The following is a 22,684-nucleotide window of genomic DNA, read 5'->3' on the forward strand; positions in this document are numbered from 1 at the left end:
AATCAAAATAAAGGGTTAAGTTAATTTCTGCAATAGAACATATTTTCTAAAATAAATAAAATAATAATATATTCTAAAATAAAATAAACTGTGGCATCACCTCTTATTACAATTTTAATATTGAGTTCATGGCTGAAAATTTTAAGTGCTAATTCTATATTGCTTAAATATGGGGGAAATGTATTACAAAATGTCTATGAAATTTATATGTCAAATTCAGTGTTTAATATTCTCTTGTAATTTTGGGGCACATGTGCAAAGATGGTATTTTTGTCTCTATGCATACTGTAATTGAATTTTCTTAATAAATTCTGAAAATTTAAAAACTCATTTTTTCCAAGGAAATATTCAAGGTTTTACAAAACACATATATAAAAATTAGTATTTTAGAAATCATTTGTACATTATTTAAATAACAAAATCATTTTGTCATAATTAAGAAAGAATAGTGATTCTTAACATTTTATCCACATGACAATGTTAAAAACTAGAGGCAATTATGCTACCCATTTAAATAAACGTTATTTTATAGCTTATGAGTACTATTTCCTAGCTTGAAATTATTTTTAGATTTTTTCACCAATTACAATTTTACTAAAATGATGAAAGTTGGGAACAAATTAAACTTTGTGCTAAAACAGTGACCTTCAGAATAAATCCCCCAAATTCCTCTCCCCCACTAATCTAGTAGTTCTTAGATAGGCAGAATTGAAAATGCCTTAGCATGTTCTTATTGAACAATATTGTATTCTACATTCTTTTGCAAGGTTTACACATCCTTAGATCATATAAGAATGTTTTTAACCTTCTAAACAAAATATTTTATTTTTTGAGGGGAAATGGAAATATTTATTCACAAACGCATGAGTAATATAATTTCTTAACGCTCCCAAATATGGTAATCACCATACTGACAGATTTCCTTAATTTTTTTTCAGAATTTTTGTCAACATTGTAGAACGTTTTATGGCTATAGTTAAGTATCTATAAAAAAGGTTTGTGAATCTTCCTAGCTCATCTTGGATAAATTTCATGATAGAAGACATTTCACCCTACTTTTAAACTTCTCAATAGCCTGAAGAACATTGCCCAAAATTTCACAGTAGTATGTTTGTGGATTGATTTTAAAGGTACAAATTGACAGTTGCAATAGAATTCCATTTTTACAGAAAGAATGGGGAGGAAAAAAAAAAGTACACATTAATTAATCCATACATTACTGCAAAATTTAAAGTAAAATCAAAAGAGAGGTTTCCAATAACCACTATTGGGACCCTGTTAAAAAGATTAATGAAAGATGGAAAACTACTGAGTCTCAGTAGCAGGTGTTTTATTGAAGATGGACATTATGACTGTGAACTCAACCAAATCCTGACATTTCCCATTTCCTCCAGCAGAATACTGCAGTAAAATAGTAGAAGAAGCTGGTAGTCAGAGTATACTTTAGGAGGGGTGGAAGATTTAGGTAATGCATTCAAATGAATTGGTGAGTACACAGAAGAATTTGGCCATAATATTTAACAGCAAAAAGAGCCCATCGTAGTTGGGGATGTAAATCCCACAAAAACCAGTTTTGGACTGGTATATGTGAGACTTTCCTCATTAGTGTTTTGAAAAAGGCACTGCATGAAATGTATAGCAAAATTATCAGATTTACAAATGGCTTTAAAAACTTTGAGATGATGAAAGGCTGACTGGAATAAATTGTTAGAATATCTTATCAAATAAATTTTGATGTGGACCAATTTGAGTAATGCCATTTGGAATAAAAACTCCAAATTATCCTTATCAAGTTGTTTTTGTTATTGTTAGGTGCCATCAAGTCGGTTCTGACCCATAGCGACCCTATGTACAACAGAACGAAACACTGCCCGGTCCTGCGCCATCCTCACAATCGTTATGTTTGAGCCCGTTGTTGCAGCCTCTGTGTCAGTCCATCTCGTTGAAGGACTTCCTTTTTTTCACTGACCCTCTACTTTACCAAGCATGATATCCTTCTCCAGGAACTGATCCCTCCAAATAACATGTCCAAAGTATGTGAGACATAGTCTCACCATCCTTGCTACTAAGGAAGATTCTAGTTGTACTTCTTCCCAGACAGATTTGTTCGTTCTCAATTTTCAGTTCACAGTACATGAAGGGGAAGGGATCTTAAGGACAAAACAGTTTTGTCTCTTTTCCACAGCTTACCATCTCTCCGTGATCTTGCCCTTCCAACCTTTCTCATACCATTTCCCTTTCAGCTGAAACATTCATTATATATGTGACCGAAGCATTTTACTTAACCCAAAGAACTTCTGTTTTATCAGAATATTTGTAATAATATTTGGGTTTATTCTGATTTACATGTTAAACGTCATCACTGTTAAAAGGTGTTATATTAGCTAGATGTATTTTGTAGTTCAAAACAAGAAATAGAAAAATAAAGATGATGGTAAGGGTCATGTAAGTCAGTTTTTACAAATATTTTGAGGAAACAAAATTAGAGTCATTTTAGATGTATCCAACTAGGTCTTTATTAGACTAAAAAAGGACAGTCTGTGTGAATAAAGGAATCCCTCTGTGGCACAAATAATTAAGCACTCAACTAGTAGCTGAAAGGTTGGCAGTTAGAACCTACCCAGAGGCACCTTGGAAGAAAGGCCTGGTGATCTGTTTCTGAAAGCTCACAGCCTTGAAAACCCTATGGAGCATTTATACTCTGCACACACGAGGTCTCCATGAGTTGTAATCAACTTGACGGAAACTAACAACAACATTATGGATAATATACCTACATATGCAATGCAATTTGAAAGATTCTAAGAATCCTAATATTGTGCTCCCAACCTGCCTGCCCTACCTCTCCTCTACTCACAGACACTCACTACTTTGGCAAGTAGAGAGGATTTTCTCTTCCATGGACCTTCCGCAGTGCCTAAAATTCTAACAATAAATCATTCATTTGTAATAGAAGAACGATAGTCTATTCAGGTAAAATAGCACAGTCTGGGAACATTTACAAGTTTGGATACAAATGAACAAAAAGGGAAGTTTTCAATATAGAGCATGAGAGTTAGATATACTGAAAGAGGAAAATGAGTTGAAGAAATTTGTGTAGAGGAGATGGAGGAAGGAAGGAGGAAAAACTTCTGAACACATGCAGTTTTTGTTTTTTTTTCCTGCATCCTTAGCAGTCTTTCCTAGGATCAGTAAGATTCAGGTAGCCGAAGAGATGTCTGTTAGTTGGAATCCCAAAGGAAAATTAGAACAAATGCTTTTTCCGTAAACCTTGTCATGTAGCAAATTCAGTATATCAGTTTTCATAATATTTTTATCTCAGGAATCTATGAACTTTTCTTATTGATTTAAGCATTTTAGTTTTCTCTGAAAGAAACATAGTAACTATTTACAAAAGTTGTCAGTAATATTTATCTCTCATATATATAGCATTATCTGCATTTCTCTTTGCCGTCTTTAAAAAGTCTGTAGATAATGTTGAAATGGAATTGTTTTAACCTACATCTAGTAAATATAGGGGAGTAGTCATGTGATCTTAAGGTTTTCATAGCTGTAGGACTACTACTGAACTGGCTTTTTCCCCTAAAAATTTGCCTGGATTATTTCAAGATAAATTAGATTTAGAGATTCTATTGTGCTGACCTGTAATTTATGTATGCATATATGTTTTTACTTTGTAAATATAGTTCATTTACCCCTAAAATGCAAGGCAGACGGATGGGAACTTCAGGAAGAGCCATCACGAAGAGCACCAGTGTGAGTGGAGAGATGTACACACTGGAGCATAATGATGGCAGTCAGTCGGACACAGCTGTGGGTACAGTTGGAGTAGGTGGAAAGAAAAGGAGATCCAGCCTGAGTGCCAAAGTGGTTGCAATAGTGTCTCGAAGGAGTAGAAGCACATCTCAACTTAGCCACACAGGTGAGTGATGTGAATTCAGTCTAAATCTCTCAAGTTGTTGCTGGACAGACAAAATTTGATCTTCATGCTATGACTTGTGATTATGGAGTATATTTGATTCTTCTTTGCAAAGAAAGCTTATTTTTCTGTTGCTGAAAATCTGTTAAAGTATGGGTTTTTTGTTTTGTTTTCTGTGCAGCTGTCTTAACAAGGTACCATTTGTCAGTTTGTAAAGTGGTCAGATACTTGCAAGTAAAAAGAAAAAAAAATTAAAGTCCTGTTTACAAATATGCAAGGAAATGCAAAGAAGTATTAGAGATCCAAATCGATTTATCTGCAAGAAAAGCAACAGGATTCTCCTTTTCAAAATTTTCCATAATTCAATTAGTTAATAATTTGGGCTATGTCTATATTTTTTATAGAAAAGAAGGTCAGTTGTGCAACTTGAAATGTAGTCTTCAGTGTGCTGTATGAATATAATAATTCACGTGTACTTGTTATATTTCAATGTAAGTGAAAACCGAGCAGTTATTTTTATGTGAGAAAAATGGGTCCTTGGATTTATGTAGAGACTAATGTTTTAATACAAATTTGAATTTCACATATATTCTACTGCTTATAAGTCTTAAAAGCTTTATGTCCTCAAGGTATATAGTTCATGGACTTTTTTTTTTTTTTTTTTGCCTCCTTCAGAAGGAGGGATGGTTATTTTTATATTGTACATTGTAAAATATAGGAAAAAGCACTACTTCAAATTATGTAATATTTGCTCATGTCTATGCTCAGGACTAATGTAACCAAAAGGTAAGTGAACTTTCGAATTGATTTAAACTGCCAGCACCTGTTTCTCCTCTTATACCCATTAGTTCCATTTTCTTTTCTTTAACCACAAAAGTCTTGTCATAAACTTTACTTGTACCAAAAAGTTTCATAAAATCCTTTTTATAGCTAACTTTGGCATCCTGGAAAGTACCACTTTTAAACTGTGAATTCTATTTGGTATATTGACAATAAAGGTAGGAAATTTTGAGTCATTCAGAAATTGAACTAGTTTGTATACTATTTAGCTAAACAGCTTTGTCTTTCTTAAAATCATAGAATTAGAATGAACCTAGATTAGCTAGTGACCCTGTGGTGGTCAGACCTGCCCTGATGCCATCCGTAGGATGAGCTGCTTCTCTGCTTATTGTGAAAGAGAATCATTTGTCAGGTTTCTTTAGAGTAGGAGTCAAAGGCAGTTTTGATTTATGTAGTGGATTCTTTCCCAGCTTTCCACCAAACCAAAAACCCATTGACATTAAGTCGATTCTGATTCATAGTGATCCTGTAGGACAGAGTAGAACTGCCCTGTAGGGTTTTCAAGGAGTGCCTGGTGGATTTGAATCACCAAGCTTTTGGTTAGCAGACATAGCCCTTAACCACTGCACCACCAGGGCTCCCCCTTTTCTTTACCCTCTTGTTAATTCTTTATCACTCTATCACTCACTAGTTGACAAGAATTTAGCTTTTTTAGACTAAAACACCACAATAATTTTGCATAGGAACTATGCCTGTGGCCTAGCTTTGTCAGACAGTAGATTCAAATGATTGTAGTTTAAACACTTAGCCCCTTTGTTTTATTAGTTGAAATTTTATGCCAATTATGCTTGTGTCTTGAATTGTAAATACTATATACCATCTTAGAAGTTATATTGTTAAAATCTTATAAATATGAGATTATTCTTATAGACTATTTCAATTATAAATAATATTAATAGTTTTAAATCACCTCTACCATACTATTTATTCATAATGAAAGAAGGGATAACATTTTAAAATAAATTTTATCTAGGAGAGTGGCATAAATCGAAAGATTTCCAATGAATCTAGGCGCCAGTATGGTAAATGCCTTCTAGCAATCAAGCACATAGCTAAAAACCTATTGAGCAAACAGAAGCTTAATTAGATTTAAAAGGGGGTGAAGTAGTAAAGGAAAGGGAAAATTTAAGAAAAAGCCCCTGAGCGAAGATATTTTGGAACTGAATAAAGCTCCGGGTGAATTCAGGGCTGGGGTTTAGAAAGTGAAGAAGGTTCTAGCATATGTAGGTTTAGAGAACCAGCCTATGAAGTGTGAGGTCTTGGCCCTTCACTTATATGTTAACTATATGATGCTCCACCTGTGGTTATCCCCGCCTCACTTTTAAATGAAAACATTCCTGGGAAGAGTCCACAAATCTGTGGAGAATTAGCCCTAAATACACCCATGAAGGTACCTACAAGTGTAGGGTGATTATGATAATAAGTATCTTAAGAATAACAAGTATCCATGTGCCTAAATTAAAAAAGCATGCATTCTCTATTATGTACATATGTGTGTGTTTACATGCATATGTGTCTATATTACATATCAGTGGAGTCCCTGGATGGTGCAAATGGTTAAAACACTTAGTTGCCAAAGGAAAGGTTGGAGGTTCAAGTCCACCCAGACATACCTCTAAAGAAAGGCCTGGCCTGGTGATCTACTTCTAAAAAATCAGCCATTGAAAACCCTGTGGAACACAGTTCTACTCTGACACACATGGGTCACCATGACACACAGTCGACTCCACGGCAACTTTTTTTTTTTACCTTAGAGGTTGGGCATTTACAGAAGACTAAAGAACCACTGACTTCTGTTTTTCTGCAGAAATTCCTGCCGCAAAGAAGCACAAAAGGGCTTGGCGAGTAATTTTTTTGAGAGGAAAATACTGGAAGAAAAACACAAATGCATATTTTAATAAATTATCCCAGCACATGAACACAGTTTGCTAGAGCAAAGGTATTTGAAAGAGCTATAGTGGAATATAAGATTAGAAAAAGATTGGTACCAGGTCTTAAAATCCCTTTAAGGGACTTTATAGTAAACCACTTGCTGCTGAGTTGATTCCAAGTCATGGAGACACCATGTGTGTCAGAGTAGAACTGTGCTCCATACGATTTTTAATGGATGATTTTAAACCAGTTGCTGTAGAGTCGATTCTGAGTCATGGTGACCTCATGTGTGTCAGAGTAGAACCTTGCTCTATAGGATTTTTAATGACTGATTTTGTGGATGTAGATTGCCAGGACTTTCTTCAGAGGCACCTCTAGGTGGACACAAACCTCCAATCTTTCAGTTAGCACCTGAATGTATTAACCATTTGTACCACCCAGGGACCCATGAGTTGGAATCAATTTGGGTGCAACTGGTTTTAAGGGACTTTGCTCACTATTTAATGGGGAACATTTAATCAAGGGAATAAAAAAACCAAAATTGTGCTTCTGGAAGCTTAAACTGGAAGCTGTTGTTGTTATTGCCATCGAGTCAACACCAACTCATGGTGACCTTATGTATAACAGAACTAAACGTTTTCCAGCCCTGAGCCATCTCCATGATCTTTGATATGTGTGAGCCCATTGTGTCATTCCATCTCATTGAGCATTTTCCTCGTTTTCTCTGACCCTCTGCTTTACCAAACAGGATGTCCTTTTCTGGCAAACACTGGAAACAAGGTGTAGAAAATCAGGAGGAAGAGCACGTGGAAGCAAGGAGGTCAGCCTGAAGCTATTTTAATGGATGAATTGAAACATTATGAGGTAGTGAGCTAGGAAAGTAGCTGTGGAAATAGAAGAGAGTGAGCTTATTCAGAAAGAGGGATAAACTAGAGGTGGATTCAACAGAAGATAAGGTAAAATGCCCTTATTCAGGAACAATAGGTGAGGAAACAAGGGAGAATACCAAGAAGGGAGGGGTCATAACAGGATCCAGAAAAGAGCAAGTGACTGAAGATAGCTGGAGAGATTTTTAGAGAGGCTGGTTATTCCTACAGAAAAATTGAAGCTGCTAGTGAATGAAAACAGAGCATTGGATTTGGAGACTGAGCAGCCGTTCCTGACCTTTAAGTCTAATAGGCAAGGGAAGAAGGGGTGAGGTCACTGTGCCCAAGTGTGGGACAGGATTCACCATGGGCTGTAACCCATTCCACTCTCCATTTTTTCATTTATCTCATCTTCCTCTAACCATCTTTTCACCCACCCCCCACTTGAATTACCCCCTACTGGATTTGAAGTGAGTCTCATGTCATGGATGGGAAGAGCTGGAACAGGAGAGGCTAGGAGTCCAAGGGGTTGGGGCTAGAGAGCCTACAGTAATACAGAGTGAGGCTTCCCCCACCAGCCCCCAAAGGCAGCTCGGGTAGGGCTAGAAAGATGAATAAATAGAAGCAATTATTATTAACTTCTCTTCAGGATGCTTAGCATTAAGAACGAGAAAGATCAAATGTGAACATTCCTTCTTTCCTTCATTCTACCAACATTTATTAAGCATTTTCCATGTACTAGACATTGTAATGAGGAAGTATTAGGAGTGTGTGTATGTGTTTTAGAATAAAAGGGATCTGAGCGTGTATCCGGGATGAGGTGTGGATGGAGCACCTCAAGACAGAGAGATTGAAAAATACAATACGAAGAATTTTTTTAATTACTGGAGCAAGTCCCAGAGAACAAAGGAAATAATTCAGACACACTTTATTCTTGGGTAGAGGTAAGGATTTTTTTTTTTTTTTTTTAACCCATGAGTTTGATACAAAAAGGGAAATAATTCAAATACAGAGGGATATTGCAATGGAAATATTGAAGTAGCTTATGCCAGATGCCCTTGATGAAAATGAGACAAAAGCATACGGAAAGTGTGAGGTTACAGAGTGAGGAAGGTCGTAGGAAATTAATTGATACGAATAAAAGTACTACTGAGCACCGCTGGAGTTCCAGATGAGTTTGGATAATGCCAATCATCTAAAAGGTAACTTTTAATAAACATTTACCTTACTATCTTAGTTATCTAGTGCTGCTATAACAGAAATACCACAAGTGAATGGCTTTAACAAAGAGAAATTTATTTCTTCACAATAAAGTAGGCTAAAAGTCCAAATTCAGGGCGTCAGCTCCAGGAGAAGGCTTGCTTTCTCCATTGACCTTGTCATCAATCTTCCCCCAGACTAAGAGCTTCTCCGCACAGGGATCCCGGGTCCAAAGGATGTACTCTGCTCCCAGCACTGCTTTTCTTGGTGGTATGAGGTCCCCCAACTCTCTGCTTGCTTCCCTTTCCTTTTATCTCTTGTAAGATAAAAGGTGATGCAGGCCACACCCCAGGGAAACTCCCTTTACATTGGATTAGGGATGTGACCTTAGTAAGGGTGTTACAATCTCACCCTAATCCTCTTTAACATAGAATTACAATCACAAAATGTAAGACAACCACACAATACTGGGAATCATGGCCCAGCCAAATTGATATACACATTTTTGGTGCGACATAATTCAATCCATGACAAGTACCCTTGCAAGAATCTAGTTCACATTAGCTGTTCTTTTATCTTTCAAGACTATCATCCCCTGCCTTTGCTTATCTCCAGTATTATTGCCAGGATTTCTGAGATCACCCTGATGATTCTTTAAGATCATATTACCACTTTTTTTAAGATTCTGAGATAAAATTCGGTTGGGTCTGGTTTCTTGCACTCGTTTTTCTAAGTTCACCTGCCTTGGGCTGCCATTTACTATTTAGTTTGACTGTAGCATATACAGATCTGTAATGAGACTCTGTATTATTAATCTCCTTATTGGAGAAAGGAAACCTTGGTGGCATAGTGGTTAAGAGCTACGGCTTCTAACCAAAAGGTTGGCAGTTCGAATCCACCAGGTGCTTCTTGGAAACTCTATGGGGCAGTTCAACTCTGTCCTATAGGGTCACTGTGAGTTGGAATTGACTCAACAGCAACAGGATTGGTTTTGGTTTTATTGGAGAAAACTGAAGCTCTGCTTTCTTTCTGTGATCTCTTGATATTACATCTTCCCAAGTAACTCCCTTTCATATTCTCACTCTGAATATGGTTCTAGAAGATTTTTTTTTTTTTTTTGCTTTGGCAGTTTATCTCTATGAAATTAAACAGTTATAATAATCAATGGAATGAAGAATTTCTGGAGATCCATTGAATTAAAAACTATATAGAATTCATTATCCTAAAAGATTATATAAGCAAAAAATGTAAGTATACTAAGGAGTTTTAGGTAGACTTATGGATACTTGATTTCAAAATAGCTTAATGAAAGAGTTTATGATTTTCAAGGCATACACTGACTTCTCAGGATGAAAACGTAGATGGAAACTAACAAAACTACCCTTGCTCCAATGACAAGAGAAGAATAACATACACTAATGAAACTACAGCTGAAACCCACTTATATATAAAGGGATAGTGCTTGAATAAGCTATTTCTCCATGAGTTTAAGGCATTATTTTAAAATTCACGTTTGTCCTTAGACAATCATGCCCACGAAAATGTCCAAAATATTAAATCTCCTTCTGCTAATCTTCCAGTTTTTCTTCCTTTAAAAGTCACACAGGTAAACCAAAATATGTATAAAACTTTGACAACTTAACAATAAAAAGACAAATAACTCAGTCATAAAATGAGCAATGAACTTGAATAGACATTTTACCAAAGAGGAATTCAAATGGCCACCAGACATTTGAAAAGATGTGTGTCTTTACATCATTAGCCATCAGAGACGCAAATCAAAAACCTCAAGGAGATACCATTTCACTCCCACTAGGATGGCTAAGATTAAAAAAAAAAAAAAAAAAAAAAAACAGAAAATAACATATTGGTGAAGATGTGGGGAAATTGGAACCGTTACCCATTGCTGGTGGGAATGCAAAATGGTTCAGTCATTGTAGAGAACAGTGTGGTGGTTTCTCAAAAAAAACAAAAATAGAACTACCATATGACCCAGCAATTCCACTCCTAGGTATATACCTAAAAAACTTGAAGATAGGGACTCAAACAGAGACTTGTATACCAACGTTCATTGTAGCCGAAAGGTGGAAACAACCTAAATGCCCAACAACAAGTGAATGGATAAACAAAACGTGGTAAATACATACATACAATGGCATACTGCTCAAGCAGAAGAAATAAAGTCTTAATACATACTACAATATGGATGGAGCCTGAAGACATTATGCTGAGTGAAATAAGTCAACCAAAAAAGGACAAATATTGTATGACCTCACTTATATAAAAAGAAAAGACAAAAATTTAAAGACCAAAGTTTGCTAGTGGTTACTAGGGGTGGGAAGGAGGGGACAAGAGGGGTAGGGGGCTTAACTGTGATGGAAAAATTGCACTGATTAAGGATAGGGTTGCACAGTTGATTGTTGTTAATTGCTGTCAATAAGCTGTACACCTGTAAAAAGTTTAACTCGCAAAAGTTGTGTGATACATATATTTACAGCAATAAAAAATAAAAAAAGTGTAGCTGCTGAGGCTGCTTATGTACAACCAAAAACCTCATGGGACTTGGTTCCTTGGTTTGGAAGTTTAGAGTCATGGTTTCATGGGACATCCCAGTTAATAGGCCTAATAACGTGTTTAGTGCTTCTGTTCTACCTCCTAGTTTGTTGTATAGTGCCTGGGATCTTAAAAGCTTGTGAGCAGCCATCCAAGGTAGGACAGTTGGTCTCTATTTGTCTCGAACAACAGAGGAAGAAGGAGAGTCAGGAATAGGAGGAGGATATGGAGTGTGTAGCTAATTGCTTCCATGAACTGCCTCCTTTGTCGTGAGACCAGAAGAACTGGATAGTGCTTGGCTACCATTGCTGAACATTTTGATCAAAGATTCTATAGCAGAGTCCTGATCAAAAGGGGGGAAATACAGAACTGAATGTAAAATATTCATGGACTCCAGACTTTCTGGAGCCCTGGGGGCTGGATGAACCCCTGAAACTATTGCCCCGAGATAATCTTTATGCCTTAAACCAAAAATATTCCCCTGAAGTCTTCCTAAAACCAAACAGTAGTTTAGCTTAACTAGTAAAAAATGTCTGCCTTGAGCATTATGCTCTTTTAAGAGCTATCTATATGGGATCAAAGTGACAACAGCAGCTCAAAAGATTAGATAGGAACCTTAGTGGGCAGTGAGTTTATGTTAATAGGGGAGGAAAAACTCAGAAAAGGAGGGTGAGAATGGATGTACAACTTGAAGAATGCAATCAGAGTCACTAAATAGTACATGTAGAAGCTGTTAAATTGGTGTGTGTTTTGCTGTGTATATTCTCAACAACAACAAAATAAATAAAGTTTTAATAAAAGTCACACAGGTAAAGCAAATTATAAAATAAATTGAGTGCTTGCTTGGACAGCATACTTTATTTACCTTGGGAAAATGAATATCTTCCGTTTGACTTACTCTTTTTTCTCCTTCCAACCAATATGTGTCTAATTTACCAAAATACCTTCCACAGTGTAAGTCTAGTACTGCCATGTGAGGATCCTGTGCCTTTTCCTTTACAAGAAGTAAGTTTATAAGTGTACTATAAAGGTTTTATCGGCTTTGCTAATTATTAACAATGGAAACCAAAAATTTTTACAAAGTACGTGGGTCCCAAAAAGAGTTTCAGAAACTGAAAGCTACTGTGCATCAAAATCTTGCTGAAATCTAAATTCCTTATTCGTGCCTCATTTATTTGATTTGTTTAATGGTACAAGAAAAACATTCTGAGGAACATAATGTTTCTTGTTCTTTGTTTCCTGAATGCAAAATGATGGTGCCAGAATGATTCTCGAGTCTGCAAAACCATCAAATGAATGTAAGCACAGGTTCTTTTATTTACTGTTGCTGTCTGGCCTAGGAATTCACTACTGTTAATGGAGTTTCAATTCAGCTATAGTAACTCATCTTCTGAAAAGATGCCCTAATAAGGATTAGTATTTTCAAACGCACTCCAGCTGCTCTATTTTTGTTCTTTTCTTTGCTCCAAACTATAAATTTTGAGTTCAGCTGATAAGTAAATATACTTTTCGGTGGCTTGGCAGAAAAAAATAACTGATTTGAATGGAATTCATTTTTACAATTAATTTGTATTTCAGGAATTGGAGGAAAGAAACTAACCTTTATTAAGTGCCTTCAAAAGTATAGTACTAAGTGCTCAAATAATTATATATGATGATAATTATTTTAACTGTACTAAGGTAATTTTTAAGCATGAGATTGATTTCAAAATGTTTATCATAAAATATTTCAAATAGCTCAAGATGTAACGAGAAATGTGTCTGATTATTTTTATAGCGGATAGCCAATTTTAATGCATCCTTATCTAATGCAGAGTGGTTTTAAATAGGGATTCTCTTGTTAATTTATTTTACTAATTTTTTTATGATTTTTAAACACAGAAAAGCAAAGGGAAGAATATATAAAACCCCTGCAATCTCACCACTCATTGCAAATTTAATGTGAAAACATTAGCATATTATTGGCTAATCTTTTTTCTGTGCATTTGTGCTATTGATAAAACCATCAGCAATAATAGCTATGATTTGTTGAGCAAGTACCACACACCAGCCAAGTTTTAAGTGTTTTATGTCTATTAATTTCTCCAATCCTCAAAATATAAGCATAAATTATGCTTAATATTCCCATTTTGCTGCCAATATTTTTATCTGTTCATCAGGTTCATAGTGGTTAATAGCATATAAATTCTTAAGATTTAATTCTTGAATCATTCTACATCAGTGGTTCTTAAAGTTCCTCCAGCCAAGCCCTCCTTTCAGGAGCTGATGAAAGCTATAGCTCCTCACCTTAGTAAACTACCGTGCTCACGTACACTTTGTGCACAGGCTTGGAGGTGGTTTGTGGACTCCCTGAAGTATCTTTGTCCCAAATTAGGCATAATCTGCAAGAGAGTGGTCCAGGTTCTCTGTTCACCAGCTTCTTCCTTCTGCCCTATTTTGCAACTTTTTCTGTACTAGGCCAGAGGTAAGCAAACTCTGGCCTAAAATCTGCTTTTTATGGCCCATGAGCTAAGAATGAGTTTTACATTTTTTTTTTTAATGATCAAAAAAAAATCAAAAGGATTATATTTTGTGACACATGAAAATTATATAGAATTCAATTGTGATGTCCGTAAATAAAGTTTTATTGAAACACAGCCATGCCCATTCATTTATGTGTTGTCTATCACTGCTTTTGTGCTACAAAGGCAGAAAGCATATGGCCTACAAAGCCAAAAATACTTAGTATCTGCCCCTTTGCAGAAAATTTCTCTATTTTTGCTGTAGGCCAAGAACTTGATGCCCGCAGTACAAATGGAGACATTAGCCTGGACAGTAATCATTTTTTCAATTCTCTAAACATTCACTATATTCTCAGAGTCAGGATTTAATTTATACTTATATCTGTAGTGTTTATAACATGCACCTATTGATATCATCTCTTATTAGACACAGTGATTCTCCAGAATAAAAATCTTCAAATCTTCAACCTTGCCCTGAAAATTGATACCTGAACTAACTCCTTTCATACCCTTATTTTTTATCCTAATTTTTACCCTAATTTTTCCATATGGGAGCTCAGAGACTGTGTCTATTATTTCACTGAGTAATCCCTAGCATTTAGCACAGTGCCTGTACAATAGACATAAAAAATTTGCCCGAATGAATGAAACTTTTGAAAGAGTTTTCTGTATTCCCTGTCTCTACTTCCTCAGTGGAAACACTGGTGGCACGGTGGTTAAGAGCTATGGCTGCTAACCAAAAGGCTGGTGGTTCAGATCTGCCAGGTGCTCCTTGGAAACCCTATGGGGCAGTTCTACTCTGTCCTATAGGGTCGCTCTGAGTCAGAATTGACTTGACGGCAGCAAGTTTTTATTTCCTCACTCCTATCTGAATTCTGACCGTGCGTCACCCCAAACTGCTTTTGATAAAGTCACAGAAAGTCCATAGACATGAATTTGATTTGAATACAACCTAACTTACAATATAGGTAGGTCACAGGTAGTGTGCAGATATGAAATCAATGAGACGTGCAATAGAAAGTATAATAGAAACTACAGTATTGGTAAAAGATGTCTACTTTTTTATTTGAAATTAATAAATGATTCTTGCTTATTTGCATCTCTTAGACGTGTGTAACTTCATTTCTTGCTATGCTTCAGCCAGACTTACCGTCCTGGGATTCACAAACATGCCTTACAGCTTCTTTCTTTACACTTTTGTAGGTGCTAATCACTCCACATGGAAAGATCTTTATCTTTCATCTTGACTATCAAAATCCTTTTCCTTGTTCAAGCCCTACCCAAACTCCAACTTCCCACCAACTGCCAAAAGTGATTCTCTGAACTCCTGTAGCACTTTTTTGGTTCTTAGGTGGTGCTGTTTAAGTACTTCTTTGCCCCATGAATAATCTGTGTAGAGGTCTTATCACCAAATGAACTTAAAACTCTTTAAAGGTAGTAACCATGTATCAGGTTTTTTGGTGTTTTTTTTTTTTTTTTTCAGTCTTGCACACCACAGTGCCTTTAATGTAGGAGAATCTCAGTAGAAGTCTATTGAGTGGCAAGTAGATGCCGGAGACTAAATGGGCAGCTTCTGTCCAAAGGTGAGATGAGAAGGCAGAGAGGGTCAGGAGCTGGTTGAATGGACACAGGAAATCTGTGGTGGAAAGGAGGAATGTGCTGTCACATTATAGGGAGAGCAGCTAGGGTCACATAGCAATGTGTATATAAATTTTTGTATGAGAAACTAAAAAAAAAAAAATGAGTCTATTGAGTGGGTGAGTATGAAGCTTGCTCAATCCGAATATGCTGAGATAGTAACTAATTGATCACATCGTGGAATTTCACTTAACATTGTCACATCTATTCTTATCATGTAAATTTTAAAGGCAAATTTTCTTCTATGTTGGGTTTGTTATTTCTAGGAAATCAATACATCCTAATTTTTTGCTTAATTTTTAACAAATGGAAGTGATTTTTCCATTAGGTTTACTTCTCATTTCCCTTTTCTTCCTCTTCATTGCTTATACATCTCTTTGAAAGCATGTCAACATTGATCTGGATACATTTTACAGGTTAATTTCACAAATTTGCTTTTAAGTAATAACACTTCTGTTAAGCCTATAAACAAGAGTAGGTGATTACCATTTTAAGATCTTGAGACAATAAATGAATTGTTGCTGATAATTTTATTATCAGTTATGATAAAATTAAATAAAGTATTATTTTATTAGAAAACAATTGAAAGACTATTTGTATTTATGAGGAAGAATCGATGATAATTGATAAAGATTTACAATTTCCAACATCCTTATGAAAATACTTAGGAAATGCAAACATGCTCAGACTTTTTGGAACTCTCTTTTGTTGAGGGATAGAGACAGAGGATCCCTGCATATGAGGGATCTACCGTAACTGCTTTTCAAGTCAGCTAGTGAATTCTTATTTGGGAAATAAGCTTCTAATGTCAGGCCACTACATTGTGATACTTATTTAAAAATTATTCACATCGTAAGGATTTTTATAATAACTGGGGAATGCAGCATATACGATGATTAGTCATACTTCTCGTAAAGCTTAAAAGATTATGTTCTACGACCACAAGGAGATGATAGCATTCAGTTTTCCAGATTCAAACCCAATACCTTAGAATGTTTTTATAAATGGAAATACCACATTTCTATTGCTGTTAATACAAAACTGTAAACTTCTGACAATCAGATGGTTAATAATCATAGTATACTTAAGAAAGTTTCAAATAAAAAGATAAAAATACATGTAATTAATTTATATTTATAAATAGATATATAGTTACATTGAAGCACTTTGCTATTATCTAATGAAGTAAGTAGAAGTGTATTAATTGGGAAATATAAACAAGTCAGTTAATATCTTAATTTAAAACTTTTATCTCTCTGAATTTGAAACTGTAAAAAATCTTTGACCTATCTACCTGCATTATGGAAACTGAAAATCAATGCAAAGCCTTTAGTGAGGGAGGATTCTTGAAAGAAAAGGCTATTGATTAGAAATCCACAGGATAAACAGATCCAAGAGGTAGTTAACAGACTGATAGTTAATCGACTCTAGGTGTTTCAACCTGATGCTAAAAACGTCGATTCCTATTTAAAGCTTCCACCTCAGGAAGTTTACCCAGTTATTTATTTGTTTTTAAAAAGAAAAAGAACCAGAAGATGTCACTTTAAGAAATGCTACATAAAATTTCATGGAGATGATTTATAGAGGAGTGTGAAGTTCTGGGATCTTCAGCAAGTCACTGAGGAAAAAAATACCAATTGGCATATATAATACAGAGACATGTTGAGAAGGTTGATGGGAATAGCAAGACCAGAGTTGGAAAGTTTTACCTTCAGAGTAAAAATTTACTTTCCATTCAGTTCTTTGGCTTCCTATAATGCTTAATAATTTTTGTCTTCTCATGGATAGTTCTTCATTTTCCAAGTGGAAACTGAAAAGCATTTATATTTTATGGGAAAAAATCATCCACTTTGATTTAATTAATTTTAAAAAGCTAATTCAATATTTGTACAAAGAAGAAAATGAGAAAATATTTTGACATCACATCAAATGTATTGGCCAAGATGATAAGTCATATTTGTTTTTTCCAGAGGTGCTTGAACTTGGTCTGTGTAATTGCAAGTATTGATTTTAATTTCCAAACTGTATGTGGCTTGAATGATGGTTCCCTTGGTGAACATGGCTGATTCAAAGCGGCTCTGTAATAACTCACATCTGTTGGTTCACTACTGCTGATGGTGCTGGAGGCAGAAACGTGTCTCCTCAAGGCCTCTGCCTCTGCTTTTCTCTCTTAACATTCAGCATATCCCAGATTGCCTGGTCCAGATAACACAATTCAGTGCGCATCCTTTTACTTTGTAAATGGATTAGTTATGTTGTTAAAAGTAATGTCAGTTGTCTGTTCTTTTCTGCTTTTATATTGTCATAGTTGTCACCCACTGCATACCCTTTAGCTAAGCATTAGAGAAGAGCCTATGCTATTTAGAATACTGCATTCAGTACTCTTCAGGCTACACAAGAAGCAGAAAGCATTTTCCTTGCCCTCAAGTTATTTACGAGCTCATTTTCAAAGCAGTATATCAACAAGCAAAGGGCTATCTTTTTATAGAACTTCACATTTTACAAAGCCCTTTCATGCTCACTTTCTCATGAGTGCAAAACTATTCAAACGTTTTAAAATAAGAACCTGATCAAACTAGGAGAGAATAGGAATACATTTAACTGAAGAGGCCTTCCTGAAGATGTTTTAAGTTAAATATAAATATGTGTATTCCTCAAAGTTTCCATAAAACTTAACATAGTCTTAATAATTTTCCTTTCTTCCCATCCAGAAAATATAAGAATTAAATACAGTTTTGTTATTGTTGTTAGGTGCCATTGAGTCAGTTTCAGCTTACGAAGACCGTATTTGACAGAGTAAACCTTCCCCATAAGGTTTTCTAGGCTGTAATCTTTATGGGAGCAGATCGCCGCATCTTTCTTCCGCAGAGCTGCTGGGTGTGTTTGAACTGCCAACCTTTCAGTTAGTAGCTGAGCACTTAACCATTGCGCCATCAAGGCTCCTAAATACAATTTTAAAGGAATATAAATATTTGAAATTTTACTTACATACCCGTACTGGTGGCCATCCTGTCGGTTCTGACTCACAGTGATCCTATAGGACAGAGTAGAACTGCGCCATAGAGTTTCCTACATGTCGGAATCGACTCTCCAGCAACGGGTTTGGGTTTCTTTGGAATCTTTATGGAAGGAACCCTGGTGGTGCACTGGTTAAAGTGCTCAGCTGCTAACTGAAAGATTGGTGGTTTGAAACCACCAGCCACTCTGCAGGAGAAAGATGTGACAATCTGCTTCCATAAAGATTATAGCTTTGGAAACCCTACAGGGCAGTTCTACCGTGTCCTGTAGGGGCACTATGAGTCAGAATCGACTAGATGGCATCAGGTTTGGTTTTTGGTTTTGTATAATCTTTACAGAGGCAGACTGCTACATCTTCTCCCACAGAACGGCTGGTGGGTTCAAACTGCCTACCTTTCGGTTAGCGGTAGAGAGCTTAACCACTGACCACCAGGTCTCCTTTTTATTTACAGAACACCTGAAATTATAATTTAGGGGAGAATCTATTTTTAGTTGCATACCATACTAATATTTGTCTTGTTCATTCTCAATTATGTCCTACATACTTCCTCAAGGTATAAAAGAAACCATTATTTCTGCTTAAAGCTGTTTTTCTCCACCATTAAATCCGTAGTCGATAGTGCCAAAAACCAGCAATTATTCCCCACCGAACTTAAGTGGCTACCATCTTTATTCCCACTCCACACTAGCAGTAATATTTATGTGATGGGAAACATTTATTTCATTCACTCCACAGTTACTTATCAAGGTACTAGCAATAGCTAACAAGAACCACAAATACTTATTCAGCCCTTATAATGTGACTGGTCCTGTGTAAAGCAGTTAATGTTCATTATCACATTTAACCCCCTCAGCAACCCACTGAGTTTGCTGTGAAAGCCTGTGATGTACTGCAATGATTATCTCTGGATTTTCAAGGGAAGAAATAGGTTGAGAGAAGTTACTTGCCCAGGATTACACAGGTAGTAAGTGGCAGAGAATTTTAATCTTTGTCTGTGTCCATAGCCTCAGTCCGTAACTACTATGGCACACGATCAGGTATGTTTCAAATGCTGTTATGTGCTTGTTAAGTGTAAAATTGTCCATAAATATTCAGAATACGCAATGTCAATTGTTAGCATTGTGTCATTTCTACAGAAATTTATAGAAGTATAAATATATTTAATTTGGCATTCATTTTCCTTTACAGGAAGAAAACTATAAAATGTGTATCTCTATAATTTACACCCTGTGACTAAGCTTAAAGCACACAATTATTTTTCTGCTTCATTGCTATGCCTTGCTTTATTATTAGTCCCATTTTAATGATCAGGAAACTGAAAAACAGAGGGGTTAAGTAACGTGCCCACATTCACACTAGTAACGGCAGAGCTGAAATATGAACCCAGCAGTTGGGCTGCTGAGTCTGTAATCTAACTAGAGCATAAAATTGAAGTTGCCAGGGAAGTGATACCATCAGCCAGCTGTCTGACTCTAGGACCATTATACAACTTGATAAACTAGCCAGGCTTATGCTAGCTACTCTAAAAAATAAACTTTAAAATGTACAAAGCTGAAACACACTAGAAGTTTATTTCTTGTTCATTTACCAAAAATAAGTTTGTTGGGCATCTGTGAACTTAGTAAATTTTATCAGATTTTACTGTGAGGAAGGGGGTTTATGAAGAAGAGATTATATGTTACTTTATTCAGTTTTATCTCATAGTAGTAAGGAATATTCAGAATGGTACTGGGGTTTCTTTTTTGTTTGTTTTTTTTCCTGCACCATGTTCTTGCTTTCTCAGCATTAAGGGTGAAATCCAAAGACGACAATATTTCCTGAGATAGCTAGGAAGGAGTTAGAAGAGGGAAGGGATGGAAGAAGAGATTAGAAAGACTGAATTAACAGACATGTAAGAGATTCTCTTTGGGTCACATTATCTGCACAGGTGTAGTAAGGTAGTGGGAGAGGAGCCCAGTGCCTCTATGAGAGAAGGTAGTGTGGGTGTAAGGAAAATACCAGGGTCACCTAATAATGCTAAGTCTAGAACAAGTCTGTTGTGTTGGGGAGGAGATGGGAAAGTGCTCTAAGCATGTCATTCATATCTTGAGGAACATCTCCATATACTTATAAGAAAAACAAACAAACCAACAAACTCATTGTCATCGAGTTGATTCTGATAACTCTAATTGTATATATCAATAAAGGCTGAGTACATTGGGCATCTACTATGGTCAAGACTGGCACAATTCTAGCACTTCTAGAACAGGTACCATTATTATCACCATTTTTTAGATCAGGCAACTGATGTTTAGATAAATAATTTGCCCAAGGCCACGTAGCTAATAACTGCTAGATTTGGTATTTGAATGCTAGAATGTGTATTCTTAGCCATCATACTGTCCTGTCACCCCCAAATAAATTGATGTATTAGTTACCATAATTCTAGGTGCTATAATAAATTAAAATATATAAAGGCTCAAATCCAACACAATTCTATTTATTGTGCATTTAACAGTTTGAGACAGGTGTTCCTGGTGATGGTCAGCTCTCCTCCATGCAGTGGTGCAAAGACCCAGGCTGTTTACATTTCATGCCTTCTCAATGCCTTGTTGCCATCTGAATACATTTGATGGGAGAAAAGGTACACCGGCTTCTTAAAAGACTTGGTCTAGAAGCACCTCGTATCATTCCTGTTTATGTTCTATTAATGAGAATGAATCACATGGCCATGCCAAGATGCAAGAGATGGCTGCTGAGAGATAAAATCCCTGGTTTAACAACCACTTAGTATCAATTCTGTGCTATGGAAGGGGGAGAACAGCTAACTGGCTCCGACACACATGGTTTAAAATACTTTTCATTGTAAGTAATTAAATTACTTGAAGGTTTAAATTAGTTTCTGTTTTTTTAAAGTAGAGTCTGAAATACTAGTGCTTTCTTATGTTACTGTAAAAAAAATAAAATTGTATACTGTCAGTGTAATCTGGGAGCCTCTTTGTCCCAGTTTCAAAGACTTAAATTCCAAAACTGGCCCCAAGATTTCTGTTAATTCCTCAGTCTTAATTTTCCTGGTCTCTTCTGACTTTTGGAGTCCAGCTTGCTTTATTACATACCACACAGACCACTGTGAAACTCAGCCATTTATTTGCTTTTTAAAATGAAACAAACACAAAGTGTGCTCATGCTCAGAATTCGTGAGTTTAGTAGATTTTGGTGACGATTCTTTTGGGAGTGGAGGGATTGGAGGAAAGGTTATGATTGGGAAATGGTTATATAATGAGGCACATGATATTTTGCCGTCTCTCTTGTTCTCTCTTCTCCCTGCCACCCTTGCTACTCAATTCTTTTCTCCGGGATTGTGTCAGTATCTCTAAATAGCAGATACATACATTTATACTCTTTCAAGTTGCTTTATGGAAATTAATTCATTTAATCTTTAAAGCAGGCCAGTGAGTAGATCCTGTTATCACTATTCCTGTTGACCAAGTACAGAAATCAAGTTAAAGAGATTAACTGTGATCAGCAGAGCTAGGATTTGAACCTAGGCTATTTGGCTACAGAGTCTATGCTCTTAGCTACTAAGCTATTCTACCTCTCAGTAGGGACAATTTTCTCACTAAGATTCTGGTGTCACCTTTTAAAGTAAAATTCCATGTTGTTACATTCTGACATTAAGCTAATTTTTCATCCATCTTGCTGTAGTTAAAATAATTGACTATATAGCACTTGTTACACTTTTTTTTAGATTGGATATTGATTGTTTTAGCTATAGGAAACTTGATTTATTTGTAATTTTTCCTAATAGCCTTTGCTAACTAGAAAATTCGTATCTTGTCAGATGTAGTTTTATTCACCTTGCAGTTTGTATACCCATAAAGCATGTAGCCACATCTCCATGTACTTGGCAACCTCTTCAGTTCTTTAGATCTGTTTTGGGCTTGTTACATTTAGTCTGGGCTCAGAAGTAAGTCCAAACACTACCTGAGGTCTGCCCTGCTGCTACTGTAGACACAGAATCAAGCTACCAACGTTGACTTTCACTCTTTTTTTTTTTACATCTGGAAATGCCCTAATTTTGCCATGATATTTGAGAGACAGTTTTGCTGGATATATAATTCTTGGCTGGCAATTTTTTTCCTTCAAGGCTGCATTTTTTCTGCTGAGTAGTCTAAGTTCAGTCTTATTGACTCTCATTTGTAGATGACTTTTCATTTATCCCTAGCTGCTCTTAAAATTCTCTCTTTATCTTTAGTTTTGGCAAGTTTGATTATAATATGTCTTGGTGACTTTCTTT

General features: G+C 35.9%; 1 protein-coding gene across 50 annotated transcripts in view; it reads left to right on the forward strand.

Annotated features, from left to right (window-relative positions):
- RIMS1 (regulating synaptic membrane exocytosis 1) overlaps positions 1 to 22,684 on the forward strand; it is a 504,415-nt gene that overhangs the window by 431,658 nt on the left and 50,073 nt on the right. For 27 of the 50 annotated variants that reach the window (XM_004381365.1, XM_004381366.1, XM_023735893.1 and 24 more), the window contains one exon: positions 3,687 to 3,922. The exons of 18 other annotated variants lie outside the window; for them this stretch is intronic. In XM_004381365.1, coding sequence (XP_004381422.1) covers positions 3,687 to 3,922 — 236 coding nt within the window. The remainder of the gene's footprint in view (positions 1 to 3,686; positions 3,923 to 22,684) is intronic. 5 more of the 50 variants (XM_023735894.1, XM_023735896.1, XM_023735891.1 and 2 more) reach the window with 1 other exon arrangement.

The sequence above is a fragment of the Trichechus manatus genome, unplaced genomic scaffold (assembly GCF_000243295.1).
Source record: "Trichechus manatus latirostris isolate Lorelei unplaced genomic scaffold, TriManLat1.0 scaffold00083, whole genome shotgun sequence".
In the NCBI taxonomy this organism is placed as follows: Eukaryota; Metazoa; Chordata; class Mammalia; order Sirenia; family Trichechidae; genus Trichechus; species Trichechus manatus.